Raw genomic sequence first — 22,545 nt, forward strand, 5'->3', positions numbered from 1 at the left:
AAGGAGCAGAGGGAGAGGGACAGGCAGACTGCGCTGAGAGCGGAGCCCAAGGCAGGGCTCGATCCCAGCACCCTGAGATCATGACCTGAGCTGAAACCAAGAGTCGGACGCTCAACGAACAGAGCCACCCAGGTGCCCCTAGATCTGTAATCTATTTTAAGTTAAGTTTTGTCTATGACGTGAGGGAAAGGATTGACTTCATTCTTGTGCAATATCTAATTGTGTCAGTACCATTTGGAAAGATTATTTATTCCTCATTGAATTTTCCTGGCACCTTTATTGAAAACCAGTCGACCATAAATGTAAACATTTATTTCTGGACTCTCAATTGTATCCCATTTCACTCTATATATCTATCTTTATGCCACACTTTATGCCGCACAGTGTACTTCATTCATATCACAAGTTGATTACTGTAGCTTTGAAGTAAGTTTAGAAATCAGGAAGTTTGAGTCCTCCTACTTCATTCTTTTGCAAGGTTGTTTTGATTCTTCTGAGTCCCTTGCGTTTATTTCCATATGAGTTTTTAAGATCAGTTCATCGGTTTCTCTGCAAATAAATTAAGCAGCTCATTGGAAACTTTTACTTGAATTACAGCTTATCTGTGCGAAGTTGTGGGATTTCCTTGGTGTGAACTCAAGTGTGAAACAAATGGGGTTGATTTAAGCATAAACCTGCTTCAAGGTTTGTGTAAAAGGCAAGCATGGGTTTCAAGACACTGATTCTAAAACTGGTTTGGCTTTTTGTGATAGCTGCAGGTTAGAAATCCTCTAGTACTTCTGTTTACTATTTTATGTTATCATTGATCCAATGCTCCAGTGTAAGGGTTTTCTACTAAAACAAATAAGCCAAAAAGTTAAAGCGTATCCTATGCCATCTTCCATTACCTAGCATGGACTGGGTGCTTGCTTCGTGCAAAAAGGCATGTTCTTGTCTGATACAGCTAATGATCCCTGAAGCACTGCAGGCTGAGGCCCAGGCCTCTTTTTTTTTAAAACCCACCAGTAATTCTCATGTAGTCCATCAGGGAAGAAGAGCAGCTACATCCTTAGTGCCTCTCCCTTACCTCAGGTCTCCCCCCTCCCGTAGAGCCAGCGAGCCAAGGCTACTCAGTGTGGTCTATGAACTAGTAGTTGTTGTGGGGACTTGCTACAAATGCAGGACCTCAGGCCTCATCTTAGACCAGAATCTGCATTTTACCTACATCCCAGATACTTTATATAGACCAGAGGTTGGTAAACTATGGTCTACAGGCCAAGTGTGGCTCACTCCATTTTTTCGGGCCCGTGGTCACCGCCTATGATGGTAGTGCTTAGTGGGCGAGCCTGTGAGCTTTGGGAAGCCAGCTGCTCCCAAGTCTGCTCCTAGTCTGTCTCCTGAGCCCACAGCTGTGCCTGGCCTCTGCCCAGGGCCCTGCTGGTCACCACCTACACTTCGGGAACTCTGCTGTCAGCAGTTTCTGGGCACTGAGCAATAGAACTAGTTCAATGAAGTCACCTTGCCTCCCACCAGCTTTCAACTTGAAATGGTTGGGCTCTTGGAAAGGAGAGAGGGCATGCTGGGATCTGGGCATTCCTGGGATAGAAGGAAAGTAACCATCCTACCAGCCAGACCCCTCCCCCCACCTCAAGCTGGTTGCTCTTCCCCCTGAGATTGTCACCAGCTGAGGGCTACTGAGCACAAAGCATGTTCACCCACCGCCACCACCCCTTCCTCCCCCAGGATGGCCCCTCTCTGGCTGGAGATTTTCTCTTGTTACATAATAGTTATGTAATGTTACATCATAGTCTTGATTTTTGCCTCTTGGCCTACAGAGGCTAAAAAAATTTTGTACCCAGCCCTTTACAGGAAACATTTGTGGATCCTTGGTCTGTATATCAAAGTTGGAGCCACTTGCCCTTTGCAGAATGTGCCTCCCCCACACACGCACTGTGCCTGAATTGGATCTTCCATCACTGCCAGGGCCCAAGATGACTCTTACTCATCCCTTCGGGACCCAGCTTAGGTCACTTTCAGAAAAAAGTGCCTTTACTTCCTAGTCCTGGGGAATGGTCCTTTCCCTCTATCCCCAGAAAATCACCACCATCATAACACTTAGGAGATTGGATGTTAATTATGTTATGTACTTCTCTCCCATTCTAGGGCTGTCCTCGTATTTCAGTGTACATTAGTTGGTCTGATATGAGGCTCAGTAATTCACATTTCTAATAAATTCCTAGGTGATGCCACTGCTGGGCCACAGTGTGTCTGGCTGATTCCAAACTCTTCTTGAGATCTCAACTTAAATGTTGGGATCAAAGAGACATTCCTGCTAGCCCCACCTCAAGTGGCTCTCTCCTCATTCTTTTCTTCTGTCCCAGCCCCTTATTTGTTTATATCAGTAATTCTCAAACTTGTTGGTCTCAGGACTCCTTTACACTCTTAAAAATTACTGAGAACCCCAGAGAGCTTTTGTTTATATGGATTATAGCTATCAATATTAACCTTATTAGAAAAAATTTAAATGTTTATTAAATCATTTACAAAATCATAGTAAGCCTAATATACAATAAGATGAATGATATTTTTATGAAAAACGATATTTTCTAAAGCAAAAGAAGTGAGAACAGCTTATTTATTTATTTATTTATTTATTTATTTATTTATTATGTAGTTGAATCTCTTTACTATGTGACTTAATAGAAGACAGATGTATTCTTAGCTATTCTGCATTCAGTTTGTTGTTTTGGTTGAAATATAGAAGGAAGGGGCACCTGGGTGGCTCAGTCTTTTAAGCATCTGCCTTCGACTCAGGTCATGATCCCAGGGTTCTGGATGGAGCCCCATGTTGGGCTCCCTGCTCAGCGGGGAGCCGGCTTCTCCCTCTCCCTCTGCCTGGGGCTCCCCCTGCTTATTCTTTCTCTCTCTCCCTGTCAAATAAATAAATAAAATCTTTAAAAAAAAAAGAAATATAGAAAGAAAATCTGGTTCCGCACATATATAAAACTGGAAAAGGGAGGAGTATTTTACAACCTTTTCAGATAACTGTGGATATTTGTCTTTAATACTACACCAAAACTGGACACGTGGTAGTGCTTTACAAGTAAGTTGGAATCTAAAACAATCTCGTACTTTTCATACTGTGTCTCGCTAAAATCCGTTGTCTTATCTTGAATGAGTGTCTTTACCCATGCATGCTTTTGTAACATCATGCACTTGTCCTTTGTTCACGGAGTTATGCAGACTTTCCAAATGTTGACACATTTTGTTATACAATATTTTAAAATCGTTTTTTACGAAGTCAGGTAGTCAAAGGTCAACATTTATAAAAAGAACGCTTACCACTTTAGTTTCCTTATTGAAACCAGCTTCTTTTTTTTTCCTTTTTTTTTTTGACTCTTTGTGTGCTGGTGAAGAATAAATACCATGACTGCTAATCTAGTTCAGTGCCACCGCCACTGCCTTGTTTTGTGCTAAGGTACCAGCTGCTTTCTCCATTGTTGCTTTTGACCCATCAGGGCAAATGTCAGCACAGTGAACAAGGCCAGTGACATTTTAATCTTACAATGAAAATAGCTTTGATCTCACGGATTCCCGGAAAGAATCAGGATTCCTAAGCATCTGTAGACTATAGTTTAAGAATTGTCAGTTTATGTCTTAATGCTGTAAAAAACTTGTAAGCATTTTATTTGCATGTTTACATCTTGTCCATCTGGTGTGCCAATAGTATTAAATTTCTGTGGAATGCCTGCTCTGTGTCCAGTCAGTAAATTTTTCACATGGATTGTCCCTGTATCCTCACAGCAACTCTGACAAATTATACCCATGCCATAGATGAGAAAGGTAAGGCACAGAATTGCACGACTAATTCAGAATCACACAGTTTGGAAAAGGAGTAGGGAATAACACTGATAAGTGGTTTGAGGCCAAATAGAAAACCCCAAACCAAGAGTTCATCCTATATTCCTGGGGGCAGAGGGGAGCCATTGATAGTTCTTCAGTAGGGGACTGGCATATTCTAATCTCAGTGGCTGAAATCCAAATACACCCTCAGCAGAACACACACATGCGAATTTGTGAGGTAAGAAAGAAAGTAAATGATAAAGAATCCTATGGAATCACTTTATTCCTATGGAATAAAGAATTGTAGAGAATTTCCTAAGCAGTATGTTTTTCCCGTAGGTTTTTTTTTTTTTTTGGTCATGGAATTGACCAAAATGTCGGACATGACAAAGCTCCACCAAGCTGTGGCTGCAGGAGACTACAATTTAGTGAGAAAGATTTTGAAAAAAGGTCTCTGTGACCCAAACTACAAGGATGTGGACTGGAATGACCGAACCCCACTTCACTGGGCTGCAATCAAAGGTGAATGGGCAATGCCTGGGTAAAATCCATCCCTTTGAGTCCACCTTTCATGAAGTTACCAGTCAGTAGTCTGGGTGCGGTAGTGGAAAGAGCATTTCTTGAGAGCCAAATGGAACATGTCAACCCTGGCAACACCACTTACTGGTTGTAGCACTTTAAGCAAGTTATTTAATGTCTCTAGGCCTTAATTTATTCACCTACACAGTGGGAACCGTCATTATCTTGGAGTCTTGCGGTGAGGATTCGCTAAGATAATGGGTGTACATGCCTAGCACATAGTTTGCTCTCAATTAATATTAGTGCTCTGCCCTCTTGACCTCCAACAGGAAAGGTAGGACAGGGACTCTGTCATGTTCACTGCTGTATCCCCCACCCCTCACATGGCTCAGTTACGAACTTGGAGGAGGGTAGTGGCAAAAACTCAGCCATTGGGCTTGTCAAGGCCTTCAGCAATAGAACGCCATTGAAGAACGCTAAGGAAGAGAGTATTACAGTCAACTTGCTTTTTAAAAAAAAACTGTTTGGATTTCTGTATGGCGAACGGATTGGCTGGAAGCAAGACCAGCCGCAGAGAAATCAGCTGGGAGAGTTTTGCAGAAATTTGGGTACAAAGTGATGGTAACTGTACTGAAGCCCCTTTGAGTGAACGTTTGCTGTATGCTGGGCATCATGCTGTATGCATTATGTCCGTGATTTCATTTGTACTTCACAAGAACTCGGTGAGGTAAGTAATAACGTTTTTCTTTTTTTTTTAAAGATTTTATTTATTTTTTATTTTTTATTTTTTTTAAAGATTTTATTTATTTATTTGAGAGAGAGAGAGAGAGCACATGGGGGCGAGGATCAGAGGGAGAAGCAGACTCCCTGCCGAGCAGGGAGCCCGAAGTGGGACTCGATCCCCGGGACTACAGGATCGTGACCTGAGCCGAAGGCAGTCGCTTAACCAACTGAACCACCCAGGCACCCGTAATAACGTTTTTCACTTACAAATGAGGGAACTGGGCCTCAGACCTTTGTTTCCTGTCTGCTATTCCACAGTTAGCAAGTGTTACTTACCGGCAGGTATGAGCCCACATCTTGTGGATGGAAAGCCTGTGCTTTGAATCTGGCTAACTATAAAGTAGGTGAGACTTAAAATATTTTTTATTGAGGTATAATTGAGATACATCATTATATCACTTTCAGGTATACAACGTAATGAAATTTTTGTAGATATTATGAAATGACCACCACAGTAAGTGAAGTTAAAATCCGTCACCACATATAGTTACAAAAGTTTTTTTTTTTTTACAAAAAGTTTTCGTGCAATAACTTTTAAGATCTATTCTCTTAACAACTACCAAATATGCAAAACAGTATTATTAACGATAGTCAGCATGCTGTACATTACATTTCCAGGACTTACTTATTTTATAACCGATGTTTGTACCCTTTAACCCCCTTTACCCATTTCTCCAACCCCTCAGCCCCTGCCTCTGGCAACCACCAGTTTCTTCACTGTACCTCTGACCTTGGTGTCTTTTTGTTTTTTTAGATTCTACATATAAGAGAGATCCTATGATATTTCTTTTTCTCTGACTTACTTCACTTAGCATAACGCCCTCAAGTTCCATCCATGTTGTTGCAAAATACTTGCTTTTGAATCACCACTGAGGCTGCCAAAAGGAGTGAGCCTTACCAGTGCCCACATAGGCATGCAGAGGTGACTTGGAAGGGGAAGCAAGATTCCTAGGAAGGGCCTGTGGGAATGAACAGGGGAAGGGAGGGTCCTGGAGGGAGTAGATGGAATACGTGCAGAGCCCAGGACTCCGGTGGGAGCAAGGTTCCTGAGGTAACGGTGGGGCTCTGAGTCCCAGGTAAGAGACGGAGACGGAGGAGAGGATGATGCTAGGAAACCAGGAAGGGCCTCAAAGCAAGTGTCATCCCTTCTTTTACACTATCCAGGCTACGTCTGGCCCTAGTCAGGCAGAGACATTTTAATCTTAACCTCCTCCTGTTTCTTCCTGGTACATCTAAGGGCACATGGAGGTGATGCAGCTCCTTCTAGAATATGGAGCCAGGCCCTGCCTGGTAACTGATGTGGGCTGGACTCCAGCTCATTTTGCCGCCGAGTCAGGCCATGTGAATGTGCTCAAAGTTCTCCATGCATTGCACGCCGCCATCGGTGCCCCAGACTTCTTTGGAGACACACCAAAGAGGATCGCACAGATCTACGGGCAGACCGCCTGTGTGGCGTTCCTGGATAAGTAAGTTTCATTTACTTCCAGTTAGAGAAATGGTAGAGAAACAGGAGCCTGGGGTCAAGGTCTTTGCCGACTCAGTGGTCTGAGGTCCATGAAAATGAAACGAGCAAATTCAGCTGACTGTCGTTTCTGTTGTTTTTATTTCTTTTCCCTGAAATGACTAGCTTGGGTGGAAACTATATTGTTTTAGATTATGTGAAATCTACTGTTTTTCTATTATACCAAAGTTATAATTATTATAATGACACATATTTATAATAATTTTAACAATATGTAATTATTATAATTATTGTTTTCGACGATAGAACAATTATCTCAGATAAGAGAGGTGGGACACCAAATTTGAAAATGGGTCATGGTAGAAGATGCGTGGAGCCCCTTCAGATCCCTGAAAGGTATTCCAACCAGCTGTGTGACCTTGGGCAAGTTAAGCCACCTTGCTGACCCTCAGGTTTCTCATATTAAAAAGGAAGCTGGTGAATTAGGCTATCAGCTGTAAGGGCCCTTCTACCTTTTAAAACTTCTATTCATCTATGAATCTTCTACTCACACACTCACCAAAGACTTTTCTAGCACTTGTTAAGTTTTTTTCTCTCACCCACTGCATTCAAATAGAATTAAGTATCAATTATGTACTTGACAGGTACAGCTTTGGGAGGGATGGAAATAAAATTGGGGAATTTATAATCTGGTTGAGTTAATAAGTAATTCATATAAGAGGCAGTAAAGTAAGTGAATGAGGGCAGCGTTGCTTGAAAACCAAAATGAGATCCATAGAAAATCTATCTATAGGGCGGTTCACAGTGGGAAGGGGGAATGACTGTATAATGCCCTTCTAAGAACGTGCAAATGAAGTTATCTTCCAGAAGTTAAACTAGAGTTGCTTACGATGTGATTAGATATCTGTAGAAGTAACCCAAGAGACTTTCTCTTAACAGTGGTATTCAAAATCAGGGGTGCCTGGGTGGCTCAGTTGGTTAATCATCTGGCTTCGGCTCAGGTCGTGGTCCCAGGGTCCTGGAATCGAGCCCCGCATCGGGCTCTCTGCTCAGCGGGGAGCCTGCTTCTCTCTCTCCTTCTGCTTGCCGCTCCCCCTGCTTGTGCTCTCTCTCTCTGTCAAATAAATAAATAAAATCTTTAAAAAAATGTTCAAAATCATAATCAAATTGATTTGGGGGGTAAAAGCAGAACCTTGAGTCCTGACTTGAAGACTCTTCTCCCCATTCCTGCGTCATCTCCTACATTCAGTGACCTCCATCCATTGTGGACCTCAGCATCTGCAACATTGTTCTCTGAACGTTTAAAAACTCTAACGTATCACTCTGTGACCATAGCTCCCTTTCTTCATTTTGCCAGTTCCTGGATCATCACACAGGTATTTGTGTGCATCAAGACCTCTTCTCATTCAACTGCTTCTTTCTCTCCTGATTGATCATCGGCCTGAAGGTTTCATGATCTCCCATCTGTCTGCCATTTGGACACCATGATATACTACTTCTTCCTCTCTGTTCGCATGATTCTTAAATTTCCAACCTTTTGTCCTCCTGTACCATGTGACCCAGAATTCCCACCCTTGTATCAGTCTCCATCTTCACTCCTGTGCTTGGTCTGGGAGAGAAAAACCCACGAATAAGTTCATGGGCACCACCAGAAGTTCTGGAATTTCTATCTTCAGCTGAGCCCTCTGAACAGTTTGGCAATCTGTCTCCCTGTCCTGCTCCTTCATTGACAGCTCACATCCCTGTCATACCTCAGCCTGTCCCTCAGAAAGTAGGCTTTCTACTGCATAGAGAATATTGAAGCCAAGGGTTTACATGTTTAAACCTCCTCCTACATGTTGTCTCTCCATATAGACCCCGACCTAAACCTTTATATCTCTACAATGTCATCATTCCTGTGTTCTTTGTTGCATCTTTTATTCTCCTGTATTTTTAGCTTTTTTCTATTCCTTCCCCCCCTCAGTCCTATCTGACCTTTGAACATGTTCAAATAGATCTTATTGAACAAACACACAAACACACAAACATTTAGAGGTTCTTTCTTCTTCCTGCATTTCTTTCTTTCTTTTTTTTAAAGATTTATTTCTTTATTTGGGGGGGGGGAGAGGGAGAAGGAGAGGGAAAGAATCTTAAGGAGACTCCACGCTGAGCATGGAGCCCTACATGGGGCTCGAACTCTTCCTGCATTTCTATGCTACTTAAATGTTAATCTATGTAATTTAATGTTAATCTATGTGGGTGTCTTCCTCATCCACCTTTGCACTTCTTTTCCATTTTGTACTGAAACAGTGCTCATCCAGGGAGATCCTTGTTGCGAAATCAATGGCCTCTTCTCAACTCACGTCTTACCTCCACTTAATTTGATATCTGATTACTCTTCTCTTTTGGCGTGTCTCTTTGGATAACGTTTTCTCTTCTCTGGTGCTATTCTCTCCTATTTCTCCTTTTACCTATCTGATCATTTCTTCTCATGATTTTCTTGAGCTCCTATTCTTGCATGACTTTTAGAGGCTGAAATTCCTGGGGATCCTGGCCTTGGCTTTCCTCTGCTGACTCTCTCTGCAAAAATCTCAGCCCCTCCCCAGTGACTAGTGGGTGGATGAGTGTGATACACGATCTCAGCATAACTGAAACAGAAGAGGAGAGGTTCTCCAAAGAGTGGGGGGGGGGGTGCCATTACCAGGAAAAGTGGGCAAGCAGAGCTGAGCCGACAAAACAACAAAGGTCAGCCACATCACGTGTAAGTCATTTCTAGTTATCATCATCTTCCACGAGGAACTTCCCTTTTGACAGTTAAGACGGTTCAGAGAGAAGGAATCCTGATTAAGGGGAAATTAATCTGGACCTTGAAAGTCAGCTAAGATCTGACTAATGAAGGAGGGAGAAAGATTCTTGATTTGGAGTGAAGGCATCAAGTTGGAAATGTGCATAGGTTGTGTGTATGTGTGAGGACGTGCAGAGATAGTGGAGGGATGGGGGATCACTGAGGAATTTCTTAACACCCCCTGTTGCAAGCAGGTGGGCTCCCGGGCTAGGATAATGAAGAGAAAGGATATAAGAGAATTTCAGAAGAAACCTAGATAGTACTTGACAATTTTCTGAGTAAATCTCTCATTCACAAATATTTTTGAGCCCTACCATGCCCATGGCTTTGAACTAGATGTTAAAAGAGATTTAAAGATGACTCAGAGACAGTGCTGGACATTAAGTTCCCTGAGAGAGGAGGTACTTGTTTACATAAATAGCACTAATACAGCTAGAAAGTGGAAAAGGTCAAAAGAACAGGGCAGAGGAGGGGTACCATGTGGTCTAAATATGGAGCGGTCACTTCTAGCTTGTTGGGGGGATGCGGACTGAGGGGCAAACAGGTTTGCTGTCTTCTGATTGAATCGTGATTTTTGTAATGCTTTGCACTTTACTTCAGATGATACTTTCATATGCTTCCCCTTGTCCATGTGTATATGATGGTTTATTCACTTATTTCTCTATTATCTATTCTATTGTTCTGTATCTGTCATCTGTCTATATATCACCTAGCTATTCTTTTCATAAATCCATCTATACATACCATACATATGTGATTATGAGTGTTTTTTATTTCTTTTGTACATGTTTCCATACTTTAAAATCTTACACAATGGACAGACATGGTCTTATATTTAGGAAAAAATACAATTGGAAAAGAAATGAAGGAAAACCTCCACCTACTAAGATGCTGGTAGCTCTAGAACTTCCCACTCAGGGGCTTGCCATCGCCATCTCCATCTCCCAGTCATTTCTTTAGTGTCTAAGGCATCCCTAAAGGTGCCCTGGGAGATGCTCGAACTCGACCTTCTTCCTTCTCCCCTGGACTGCTGGCGTGGCCAGGCTGTGTGCAGAGGGCCGGAAGAGGGGCCCATGCTGCAGCCAGGACAGGTTCTCCCGGCCAGCGGGGGGCTGAGGGCCGCCGTGTTCCCCTTCTCCAGGGCTGAGCCCGAGTGCCGGGACCACCGGCGCACCGTCAGGCAGAAGGGGCTGCCTCTGGACCAGCAGGACGAAGACTGGGATGCCAAGAAAAGGGAGCTGGAGCTGTCTCTCCCTTCCTCGAATCAAAACACTAATAAGAAAAAGAATAAGACAATCCGAGGCCCCACCAGGCCGGGCCATCCAAAGGAGAGAAGAGCGTGAGAAGGAGAGCATCCTCGGCGGCTCTAGCACGCATGTCTGCTGCGGGGGACGGTCCCTGGACCAGAGTAGGAGTTGTGAGACCTGTGCTGTCCTTACGTGATTTTACTTATGACCATTATTACCCAGATGCCTTAACTACCGGTAGCTCAGGACCTGGCATTCGGTCTGAAACCTTGCTGGGTGTTCTCTAACCGAGCTGTTTCCTCCCTGCTGATACGCGCTATCCACAGGAAGTGCCAGAAAGGGCCGAGCATTCGCTGCTTGTTTGTGATCACCAGTCATTTGCCCGTCAGCATCCCCTGGCCTGCTATGTGCCATTATAGAATTTCAGGGGGGCAACGAAAGCGCTGTCCCTAAGGAAACTTGATGGTTTCAGTGAAAAGAAAAAAGTAACAACAAAATCTCAGAAATCTCCTACGTACTCAGTATAATCTGCGACAAAAATGATTTGTTGTCCCGTAAACCAAGCAAAGAGATGAACAAATGTAGCTCCCAGGTTCCAGCTACGATTTTCCTTCGTGGGGTTCACAATCCCAGCCTGGTCATTTTTACCAATGATCTCTTCTCCATAGGAAGGACAAGCTGGGCGATAGACCAACTCGGTGAGCAAGAACTGCGAACGCGGACGAGAATTAGTTCCATCCCACATAACGAATGAGAGGTAGCATAAAAACTGGAACATGTGATTACGGCCCTACTTGTTCAGTGTACATGTTAGGGAATCTAAATACAGATCAGGTATTTCCAGTGAAAATGTCGCATCCAACATGTGCTCTACATGTGAAATATGTACCCGATTTTGAATACTTAGGACAAAAAATGTAAAACAGCTCATTAACAATATTACTGATTACGGGTCGAAATGATCATATTTTGGATATTGGGTTAAATAAAATGTATCACTCACATGAATTTTACCCTCTTTCTCTCCACTTTTTAAAATATGTGGCTGCTAGAATGTTTAAAATTACATGGGTGGCTTGCTTTGTTTATTTGTTTGTTCGTTTTTTGGCCTATCAGACAGCCCTGCTGTAGAAACCAGAAAATATTTAGGGTCTCCACCAGGCAGCTGGCTTGGTGCACTCCAACTGGTTACTCCACACGCCAGGTTTACTAGTTTTTCTACCTAAATCAATGTCTTTGGGCACCTAACATCTTCATTACACATTCCTCAATTAATGCTTATGTTAATACAGGCCACGCTTGGTTTGAATTCTCTGAAATGAATAAATGCTTGAACCTCTGCTAGGAAAGTAGTACAGCTGTGGAGGATACCTTTTCTAGTTTGTATCCATCCTGAGCATCAATCCCCTTTCTCTGTGCTCAGCAGTTCCCAGAGGGGGTTCCAGCTTGCCGTGCTCCTATTGGTCCTCTACCGGCGTATGAACTTCGGAAGACACCTCACTCAAGCTGGACCAGTTGGATTCTTTTCCTGGGAGCCAGCTGGTTCTGGCATCTGAGACTAAGCTCTGGGTACAGGGGGGTCTCCAACTCTGTCCTGACCTGCCCCCCGGTGCCCTCGACATCTGCAGAGTCCATCCTCTCTCAGAGTTCACATTTCCCCCTACTGCTAGCCACAGCCCATGCAGAGGATTGCAGGTGGAGACGGGGTGGGGGTGGAGTGGGAAAAGGCCCAGGCTGCAACACTGAGCACCCCCGAGTTGGGAAAGAGAAAGGCCTGTAGTTTCCCCCCTCATCCTGAGACCCAGTCTTCTCAGGGGTCCCCCCACCCTCCACCGATGAGCCCCTCCCTCACTGGGCCCTCATTCTCCTCAGCCACATCAAAGAGTCCCCTCTCCACAATTTCCCCTCCACCCTCGGCACTGGCCACATCCTCAGAAAGGCGTAGACAGGGCCTGTGACTGAGCTGGGCTGGGGGTGGGGAGGTGGGGGCGGGACTGGGTTCTGCACTTCCCCTCTTGGCTGGGCCCTCCTGTGGGTAGCTACCTCCCTGTGCATCCTCAAGAGCAGAGGGGTCTCCACTCCCACCTCTGTCCTCATCATTGCCTCTGGCCCCTGAGCTACCCACAGCAGGTCTTCCTCTGGAATAATATGTCCCCTTGAGCACCAGCTGCCATGTGCTGGGCTGAAAAAAACAGCAGGGAAATCTTGTCCAGAGATTGGACATGGAGGGTGGCAGTCTCGCCTGGTGTGGTTAGGCACCCATTTCAGAGGAACATTGATGACCAGAGCTCATGGGGCAGGGCCTGGGGCAGGTGGAGGAACTGGGAAAACTTGGGGCTGAGCCTGCCTCCCAGGCCTGCCCCCTCAGCCTTGGTATGCTCCTTGGAGGAGAATTAATAGAGGCAGGAGCAGTATACACAGGTGGGTATTTTAACAGCCAGGTCTCCCACAATGAAACTGGCTGCTCTGGAGGTGTCCAAATGGAGATGGGTGAGCACATTTTGAGGATACACAAGACTTACCCATAGGAGTAAGCTGGACTCAGGAATTTCTGTGGCCTCTCTCAGATTTCACATCCCCACCTGGATAATAAAAAAAAAAGGGGGGGGAATTAAAATATTCTTCTCCTGGTAAGTTGAAAAGGAATCATGAGAGGATAGGCCAGTAGCATATAACCTTAGAAGTATGGAGTGGCTCATTCTACACAGGGCTGAGGAAGTGTCGGAAGGTGCTCCACAGAGACAGAGAGAAGACTGAGGTAAAAGATGGTGGGTGCGGTGGAGTGGGAGGTGGGGACACGCATGCACATGCACAGCTTTCTAGTTTCCAGTTCTGGTTCTGTACTCAGGAAATCTGTGGAACACTGCTTTCATAATAATATTTCCTCTTTTGCTTACAGCCTATTGAATTGATTTCTCCCCCTTTTTTCCCCAGCAGTCTTTTCTAATAAGTACAGTATTTTATGATCATGGGCTTATGAGCCAAGTGAGCTTAGGTTTATATCCTCCTCTATGAAATAGGCAAAATAATCCTTCCTTCCTGGGGTTGCAGTGGGGACGAGATGAGATGTGTGGACTAACACTGCCATTGGCCCTCTGTAGCAGGTCCTTGTGATGGGTATGATGTTACTGTAGGAGTAGGCTCAGTTTTTTCCTAAGAATCCCAAAGCGGGCCAGGAATAATGCCCTGTATGGGTCAAATGAGGCTCTCCATTGTCCAGTCCATAAATACGCCCTGTCTAGTTTCATGGCATGGCTCGTAGTCTGTCTTCCATTGGCCAGACACACCTGGACCAAACTGATAAGTGTTTTCAAGGTCCTTTACTGGGGCCATACCCCCATGGCCTCCTGCTGTCCTTGCTGACTCCTCCTTTCATTGTTCATCTCATCGAGGCATTGGGAAGAGAAAGAGATTGTGCATAGTAAATGGGAACAACAGGAAGCGGACGCTATGAAGAAATTGCTGCAATGTGGATTCTGTACTAAGCATGTTTTGTATCTAATCTTCATGACACCCCTGCGAGACAGGTCTTACTATCCCCCAGTGACATCACAAATTGCGATTCTGAGAGGTTGCATGACTTGCACTAGGCCACCGGGCTAACACTACTATAGTCCTGAAAGCCTGCCTGGGTTAGAGGGAGTCCTAACCTTCAGGTGGCAGATCACGGTCAGGTTGCTCAACTTTTCTAGATTCCTCATCTGTAAGCTGAATTCTTTTTTAAAGATGTTATTTATTTATTTATTTACTTATTTGACAGACAGAGAGCAAGAGTGAGCATACAAGCAAGGGGGAGCAGCAGAGGGAGAGAGAGAAGCAGGCTTCCTGCTGAGCAGGGAGCCCGATGCGGGGCTTGATCCCAGGACCCTGAGATCATGACCTGAGCTGAAGGCAGACGCTTAACCGACTGAGCCACCCAGGCACCCCTCTAAACTGAATTTTAGCCGAGTTCTCAACAATTCTGAGAATTTGAGACAGAAGACATGGATCCTCCATTTTATTTTTTTTTAAGATTTATTTATTTATTTTGGGAGGAGGGGCAGAGGGAGAGAGAGAACCCCAAGCAGACTCCCCACCAAGCGCAGAGACCCACATGGGGCTTGATTCCACCACCCTGAGATCATGACCTGAGCCGAAAGCAAGAGACCGACACTCAACTGATTGAGCCACCCAGGTGCCCCTCAATATCCTCCATTTTAAATAACCCTCTTAGCAATGCTTACTCTCTTTTATTCTCTGTGTTATCAGAACCATGACTAGCTGAGGTGCTTGCTGAAGGCAAAGGAAATCCAGAATGGGTAGTGTAAATAGGTAGTAACAAATACCAACTATGAGCATGTGATCAGTTACTCTCATGAGTATTCCTCCTTATTTTGTTATGAACATGTTTGTCGTGTGTGTGTGTGTGTGTGTGTGCACGTGCATGTGCGTGTGTGTATGCAAAATGATACAGCCACTTGGGAAAATATTTTGGCAGTTTCTTATATAGTTAAATATATACTTAGCATATGACTCAGCAACTCCACTCCTAGATATGCACCCAAGTGGAATGAAACTTACATTCATATAAAATCTGTATGTAAGTATTCATAGCTGTTTTATTCATAATTGCCAGAAATTATGGGAACAATCTAAGTGTCCTTAACTGGTACGTGGCTAAACAAACTTGGTCCATCAATACCATGAAATAAGTATTACTTAGTAGTAAAAGGGGACAGACTGATACACACAACAACATGCGTGAATCCCAAATGCATTATGCTAAATGTAAGAAGACCAGACTCAAAGGCCTGTTTGAATCATTTATAGGACAATCTGGAAAAGACACAACTAGGACAGAAAACACCAGTTGTTGCCAGGGACTGGAGATAGAGGGGAAGGCTATCTCCAAAGAGGCACAGGTAAGTTTTTAGGGTCATGTAACTGTTTCATATCTTGATAGTTGTTGTAGTTGTGTGATTATATGATACACTAAAAAATATAAACGTTCCTGTATGTAAATTATACCTTACTTTTTTTAGAGGAGGAAGGAATTAATGTTTACCTAACTCATACACTGAGATAAAGACTTTCAAAATACCAGGAGGTCCATAAGAGCTGAGGGGGGGGAAAGGCAATATACATCAGAAATTTTTAGAGAAATTCTTTGGAAATATTAAGAGTTCAGTGAATTCCCTAATTGGCATCAGAATCACCTTTGGGATTTATAAAAAATACATGGATTTTACTTCAGAGACTCTAATTCAGTAAGCCATGGTTAGGTCCCAGGAATTTCTATTTCTTCGATATTCACTAAATTATTGTGAAACCCATCTAGGTTTAGAACTCCTGAGACAGAATTGCTAACGTCCTTTCCAAACTAAGCATTCCTGTGATGGCATAGAATTTCAGACATATGTAAACTTCTCTGGGGGAGGAAAAAAACCACCTTTACTTTTACTAATACTGACTGGTATTTAGCATTTCCTTCAACTGTGAGTTTGGGTAACAAAATTCAAATATTAACAATTTCTATGACTTTGCTGCACACAGACATCTCATAAATTTTCATTCAATATTAACATCATATTATAAATCATGACATTTCAGATTATGAAATATCCACATGATATTTCAGATAGCTTGAAATAACATTAACATTCGTCATTAGTTGGAAATTATAGTAACTTCTGGAAGAATCCATTTTGATAATTGCATTTTAATAAAATTAGTTTTCTTTACTATCTTCTGCATTTTGTTTTCTTAATTTAAAAACCCTTTTTCTAGAAGAGGTCCAATGCTTTACCAGATGGCCAAAGGGACTCATGGCACAAAACACTTAAGCATTTCGAAGGTAAGATTTGAATTACGATGGTTCCCATAACTGCAGACACACCCATATGTAAATGAAAGCAGAGGGGAAGACTAGCCTAAAATACAAATAGTGATTGGGTCTTGGTTCATCCAAGGTATTTCTGGTGAACAACGCCTTTCTGCTCAGTCGGATTGGCAAGGGAATTTGTTTACTTGTTTGAGCCAAGTTGACAGGTTGAGGGTAATAAGCCTGGGTCTTGAGAGGCACGCTGAGCCATCTGAGCAATCCCGTATCACATGAGTGCTGATACTCACACGTATGCACCTGATGGAACTTCTTCTCCTACTATTTCAAGAACATAAAAACAAAACAAAGAAATAAATAAAACCCAGACAAGGTTGTGAACTGAGTTCAGAGGCACAGATTTGTAAAGTTATGGAATACACACAAATACACACTCCACGTGTAAACATATACTCAAAATCAAACTGTAAATATTAAACTCAACTCTATGGAAGAAGGGCCACATAATTTACATGTTCTCTTTTAAGATACTGTATTTAAAGTTCTGGTCATAGCAGGGGCACCTGGGTGGCTCCGTCAGTTAAGCGTCTGCCTTTGGCTCAGGTCTTAATCCCGGGGTCCTGGGATCTAATCCTGCGTTGGGCTCCCTGCTCAGCAGGGAGTCTGCTTCTCCCTCTGCCTCTGCCCCTCCCCCTGCTCATGCGCACGCTCTCTCTCTCTCTCAAATAAATAAACAAAATCTTAAAAAAAAAAAGTTCTAGTCATAGTAGAATGAATAAGCCCTGAGGTGTTTTGTTGTTGTTGTTGTTTCATTTGGCTATAAAAGACGTTAATTGCCTACGGAAAAACATCCCCAGTGGAAATTAACAAAGATTGGTCAAAGTGAAGGCATAACGCCCATGTTTGGAAAAGTGCCATGTAAGAGGGCATGAGAACATAAGGCTTAAAGTCTTAAGCTTCAGCCTGAGAGAGATGGACCAGTGCTTCTCAGCGAAGTGACTCTGAGCCGGGGGCTTACCTTCGTGAGCCCGATTGTTCATCCGTAGGGCGGGATCCTGCCTGCTGCATTGGCCCTTGTAATGACTGAACGGTATGTTGCCAGGAGAAAAGACTGAGAAAATTTGATGGGAGAAGACTTTCTCAAAATTAATCAAAATCAAAGGCTTCCATAAAAAATAAGATCGATCCATGGAAAAAGAGAGGGATAGAGGCTAGGTGGCTCGATGTGTGGCAAAGTAAGCAGTGAGAGCTAGGAGAAAACAAGTATAAGGGTGTTTTTTCTTATGCTTAAAAGTTTTCTAAATACAATGTTGGGGGGAGGGAATCTAGAGGCTTTTCTATAGCAGCGAGTGGCCTTTGGAAATGTCGATGGTGCCCCTGAGCCCAGGAAATAAGGAACAATTGCCTCAGCGTTCTGCTGTGTAGTTGGGTCTCCAGACCTGGTATAGAGAAGACCCATTTGGGCAAGGCCAAGTAATTCTGTTTTCAAGCACTTTGAACTTGAGCAATTCGGTTAGCCAACCTCATCGTCCTTTTCATCATTTGCAAACAGTGAATATTATGCCTGTCTCTTAGGACTGAATGCAAATGTACCTGGCACCTCTGATTAGGGATATGATTAGGAGATAACAATTAGTACTATTCTTATTATCGGAGTCAAAAAAACCCCCTTAAAATTCATCTAGCCCCTCATTTAACAGATGAACAAGCAGATGCTCAGAGGGGAAACGTGATTTCCCCAAAGTCACAAGCTGATTAGTCATAGAACCAGAACTTGCATTCAGATCTTCTGTGTTCCAGTCCAGTAATCTCTCATCGCTCTTTCTCCTGAGACCTGTTTCTTCCACCTTATAAAATGACATGAACCAACTCCATGGCAATCAGTTATCCTCAATAATTCCTATGCAAACGAGCAAATGCCCAGTAAGAGACAGCCTGAGGCTGGAATGGTGGAGTGTTCTCCCCTGCTGGCTTTGCTGATCTGCCGTCAATCCTCGGGCAGTCCCAGATTCCACAGGATCAAGAGACTTTGGGGGCAGCCAGCTTTGAGCCGTCCAGGGATCTTGGGCCTGAGAAGCAGCATGGTTCTTCAGTTTGGGCCCTGCGGCATGCTGTCCTAGCACTTGGCACCTTCACGGGTATAGCAGCAGCCCCTCAGCAAGTCATTCCTTGTCCCATCTCATTTGACCAGACCAGGGCAAAGAAGGAGCTCCTCCTGGAATATGACTGGGGTCCTAAGGCCTGCCTGTTCCCACACAGGCTCCCCCATGTTGGGCTCGAGAGCTCCAAATTCTTGCTCCATTTGCAGAAGGGAAATCAGAGAACTTCTATCCCCTTGCAATCACATCACTGTTTAGCAACTTTCCACCAAGCGTTCAGAAATTGGAGAAAAGAGCTTCTACGGTCTGAGTCATTTTCCCATCTCTGGCCTGCACCCACCGGGACATTTCTCTGGCCTCGTCCAACACATGCGCACATCGTGCTAGTCTTTGAGAAAATTCATCTACAAAGATTTCTTTTTTAATATGCAGTATAGAAATGCTCATGGCTACATGATTCTGGGCTTCCTTATCTGTTGCCGGGAAACTTGATGAGTGCAGATCCTGAAGAATCTAAAGTAACAAAATAACTTTCCACGGAGAAGGTAGAGTGGCATAGGAAACCGTGAAATGTCAAGTCTGGATATTATTGCTTTTATAAAAATGTGAAGCTACATAAGATTTTGGGGTGTCTTTCCCGCCATCAGAAAAATCTCTGGAGCTGGCTGGCAAAGAGCCAACAGACACTGGATGCATTCCTTAAAAAAAAAACAAAATTATTGAGGTATAACTTAACACGCCATGGCTATGGCTCTCATTTCAAGTGTACCATTCAACAATTTTTAGTTAACTTATAGAATTGTGCAACTATTAGCCCAATCCAATTTTAAATCATTTCAATCACACCAGAAATTCCTCCTGCCCTTTAGGCAGGCACTCCCCATTCCCACTCCCAGTCCCTGGCAAACACCAATCTGCTTTCTTTCTCTGTAGATTTCCCTTTTCTAGAAACTGCATACAGATGGGTAGGTGGGTTCTTAAGGGCAGATAATCATATCTCTATTACTCATAAATTCAATCAACCACTTCACAATGTATATTATGCATGCTAGTTGTTTGTCCTAACGCAAGTGAAAGAGACTAGTTCCTGTCCAGCTAGGAAGGCAAGAAGTTAAACTACTAAAACCAAGGAAGGTGATGGTCTGTGACAGGGTCTCCAGACCTGGTATAGAGAAGACCCATCTGGGCATGCTTATCCGGAGCTCATAAAGTAGTCTGGAGAAGTCCGAGGAGGCCTCTTGGAGGAAGCGGCATGTGAATGAAAAACCAAAGGGTAGGCTTGAGGCAAGCAGGAGAGTCGGGCGAGAACTCTGCAGGCCAGCCGTAGAGGATATGTGTTGAGTCTGAGGGACCAAAGCACGTTTGACAAGGCTGAAATATAATGTGTGTGAAGGAGCAAGGAAGGCCAGGGGACATGGTGACCATGGGGGGTGACCTTGGTGGGGGTGTAAAGCCTGGTCACAATTGGCCATGGTGTGATGCTTGGATGGTGTTCTGAAGGCAGTGAGAAGCCTCTGAGGAGCTTTAGGTAGGGTTGGATGTGACATGGCAAACGAACAGGAGCAGGGCTAGGAAAGTGCTGAAATAACCCAAGCAAGAGATGCCACTGGAAGGCAGCATAGCCATGTGGTTAAGAGCTCTGGATTCTTCTGAAGAAGACATACAGATAGGCAACAGTTTTTGGGGGTGCAGGAAGAGAAGTAATAAGGAATCGGCTAACACAATTACGAAAGCTGGCAAATCCAAAATCTACAGAGCCAAAGTTCCAGTTCAAGTCCAAAAGGTGGCAGGCTATTGTAGTAGCAGGACGAGTGGATGTCTCAGTTAAAAGGCCACCATGCAGGAGAATTCTCTCTTACTTTGGGGAGAGTCAGCCTTTTCTTCTATTCAGACCTTCAACTGATTGGATGAGGCCCACCCACAGTATAGAAGGCAATCTGCTTACTCAGTCTATCAATTTAAATGTTAATCTCATTCAACAATCCCTCACAGAAAGACCCAGAATAATGTTTTACCAAATACCTGGGCACGTTGTGGCCCAGTCAAATTGACACATAAAATTAACCATCATCCGGGTTCATAAGAAAAGTGGTGGGTAGGGGTGCCATTTTATAAAGGGGAGTCAGGGAAGTTATCTCCAAGGAGAGGCCATTTGAATAGTGACCTAAATGAAGTAAAAGCAAGAAGCTGTTTTGGTGGGCCCTTCCAGGTGGAGGGAATAATAAGTATCCAGGGCCAGTCCAGAACATCTGAGCTAGGGTAAGAAGCCGCTATGGCCAGAGCAGGAAGCCAGTGGGAGGTGCCTCAGGGGAGGTGCTGAGGTTGGAGAGGTGGACAGCAGCAGGTTCATGTGAACCTTGGGGACCACAGTGAAAATTGGGCATTTCATTTTAAGGATCACGGAAAACTATTGCGGAGTTTTGAGTACATCTCTGGCTACTGTGCTGAGGATAGGTTGTAGAGGTCAAGGGTGGAAGCAAGGACACCAGTCACTTGAGCTTATTGCCATAATCAGGCTAGAGATGACGGTGGCTTGGACTGTAGCAAAGTCCATGAGAAGCAGCCGGATTAGGGATGTACTTTGTAGGGAGAGCAGAGGACCTGGTGGGAAAGTGATAGACACATTAATAGAAAATAGACAAATGCTCAGGATGTGCCCCATCAACCCTTTTCACAGACCTTGATTATGCTTGATGACAATTCAGCTTTCACAGAGGATATCCTTTTGCTGGGGTGGCCTCTGTCAGCTGATTATTTTTCTGAATGGCTGTGGATGTGCTCACTCTTCTGGAAAGTTGCTCTTGCTTTATTCATCACTATATGCTTCTGTCTGTTTGCCAGGAAAGCTAGCTCTGCACGTGCTGCCTTCACTATATCTTGGTCGCTCAGCTTAACTTTGCGAGAGCTTCTTGGCTAAATATCATGGACTTGTTTGTCTGGTTTTCTTATTTTTCCAGAGCACTACAAGGTTACTGAGGTATAATTTACATAAGTCAAATGCACAAAGCTTAAGTGGACAGTGTAATGTGTGTACCTGTGAAAGCTACACCATAAACAGGATTAGAACATTCCCACTGCCCAAGACAGTTTCCCCAAGCCCGCTCCCAGTCTGTCTGTACCACCCTGGTCCTGTCCCCACCAACCTCTGTCCTGATACCTGTCATCATAAAGTAGTTTGGCGTATTCAACTTCATATAGTAAAATCATTAGAATGCCTTATTTTGTGTCTGGCTTCTTTCATTCAGCATGATGTATTTGAGATTCATCTATGTTATCGATTGTGTCGGTAGTTTGTTCCCTGGGTAAATATAGAGTAATTTATTTATTAATTCACCACTTGGTGGCCATTTGAGTGGCTTAAAGTTTGAGGTCATTATAATTAAACTGCAGTAAAACATTATTCACAACAGCCAAGATATCGAAATAACCTGCATGTCCATTGACAGGTGAATGGATAAAGAAGATGTGGTGTATACACACAAGGGAATATTATTAAGCCTTACAAAGGAAGGAGATCCTGTGATATGGGACAACATGGCTGAATCTGGAGGACACTATGCTAAATAAAATAAACCATCACAAAAGGACAAATACTGCATGATTCCACTTATATGAGGTATCTAAACTAGCCAAACTCATAGAAGCAGAGCATAGAATGGTGGTTGCCAGGGTTTGGAGAGAGGAGGAAATTGGGAGTTGTTATTTAATGGGAAAAGAGTTGCAGTTATGCATGATGAATAAGTTCTAGAGATCTTCTGTATGACATTGTGCCTGTGGTTACCAATACTTATTTTTTACGCTTAAAATTTTGCTAAAACCATAGCTCTGATGTCAAATGTTTTTACTACAATAAAAAATTGCAGTGAACATTGGGTGCATGACTTTTTATTTACACACATTTTCATTTCTCTTTGGTAAATACCCAGGAATGGAATTGCTTGGTCACAGGGAAGGTGTATGTTAAATTTTAT

At 43.7% G+C, this 22,545-nt stretch overlaps 1 protein-coding gene and 1 long non-coding RNA gene across 2 annotated transcripts; both read left to right on the top strand.

Annotated features, from left to right (window-relative positions):
- Positions 1–4,168: 4,168 nt before the first annotated feature.
- ANKRD66 (ankyrin repeat domain 66) lies at positions 4,169–12,364 on the top strand. The gene is made up of 3 exons (XM_006727581.3): positions 4,169–4,344; positions 6,362–6,590; positions 10,552–12,364. The coding sequence occupies exons 1-3, from the start codon at positions 4,182–4,184 to the stop codon at positions 10,751–10,753; spliced, it is 594 nt and encodes a 197-aa protein (XP_006727644.2). The 5' UTR covers positions 4,169–4,181; the 3' UTR covers positions 10,754–12,364.
- A 2,875-nt stretch (positions 12,365–15,239) lies between these two features.
- Positions 15,240–22,344, top strand: LOC145722836 (uncharacterized). Its single transcript, XR_014147404.1, has 3 exons — positions 15,240–15,558; positions 16,424–16,490; positions 22,021–22,344. It is a non-coding gene; the product is annotated as an uncharacterized LOC145722836 (long non-coding RNA).
- Positions 22,345–22,545: the final 201 nt, after the last annotated feature.

The sequence above is a fragment of the Leptonychotes weddellii genome, chromosome 8, assembly GCF_054177405.1.
Source record: "Leptonychotes weddellii isolate Sample4059 chromosome 8, ASM5417740v2, whole genome shotgun sequence".
Lineage (NCBI taxonomy): Eukaryota > Metazoa > Chordata > Mammalia > Carnivora > Phocidae > Leptonychotes > Leptonychotes weddellii.

Coding starts and splice junctions, on each gene's coding strand:
- ANKRD66 (XM_006727581.3), top strand. CDS start 4,182: ATGGAATTGACCAAAATGTCGGACATGACAAAGCTCCACCAAGCTGTG. Junction 4,345..6,361: donor TCACTGGGCTGCAATCAAAG/GTGAATGGGCAA, acceptor GGTACATCTAAG/GGCACATGGAGGTGATGCAG. Junction 6,591..10,551: donor TGTGTGGCGTTCCTGGATAA/GTAAGTTTCATT, acceptor CCCCTTCTCCAG/GGCTGAGCCCGAGTGCCGGG.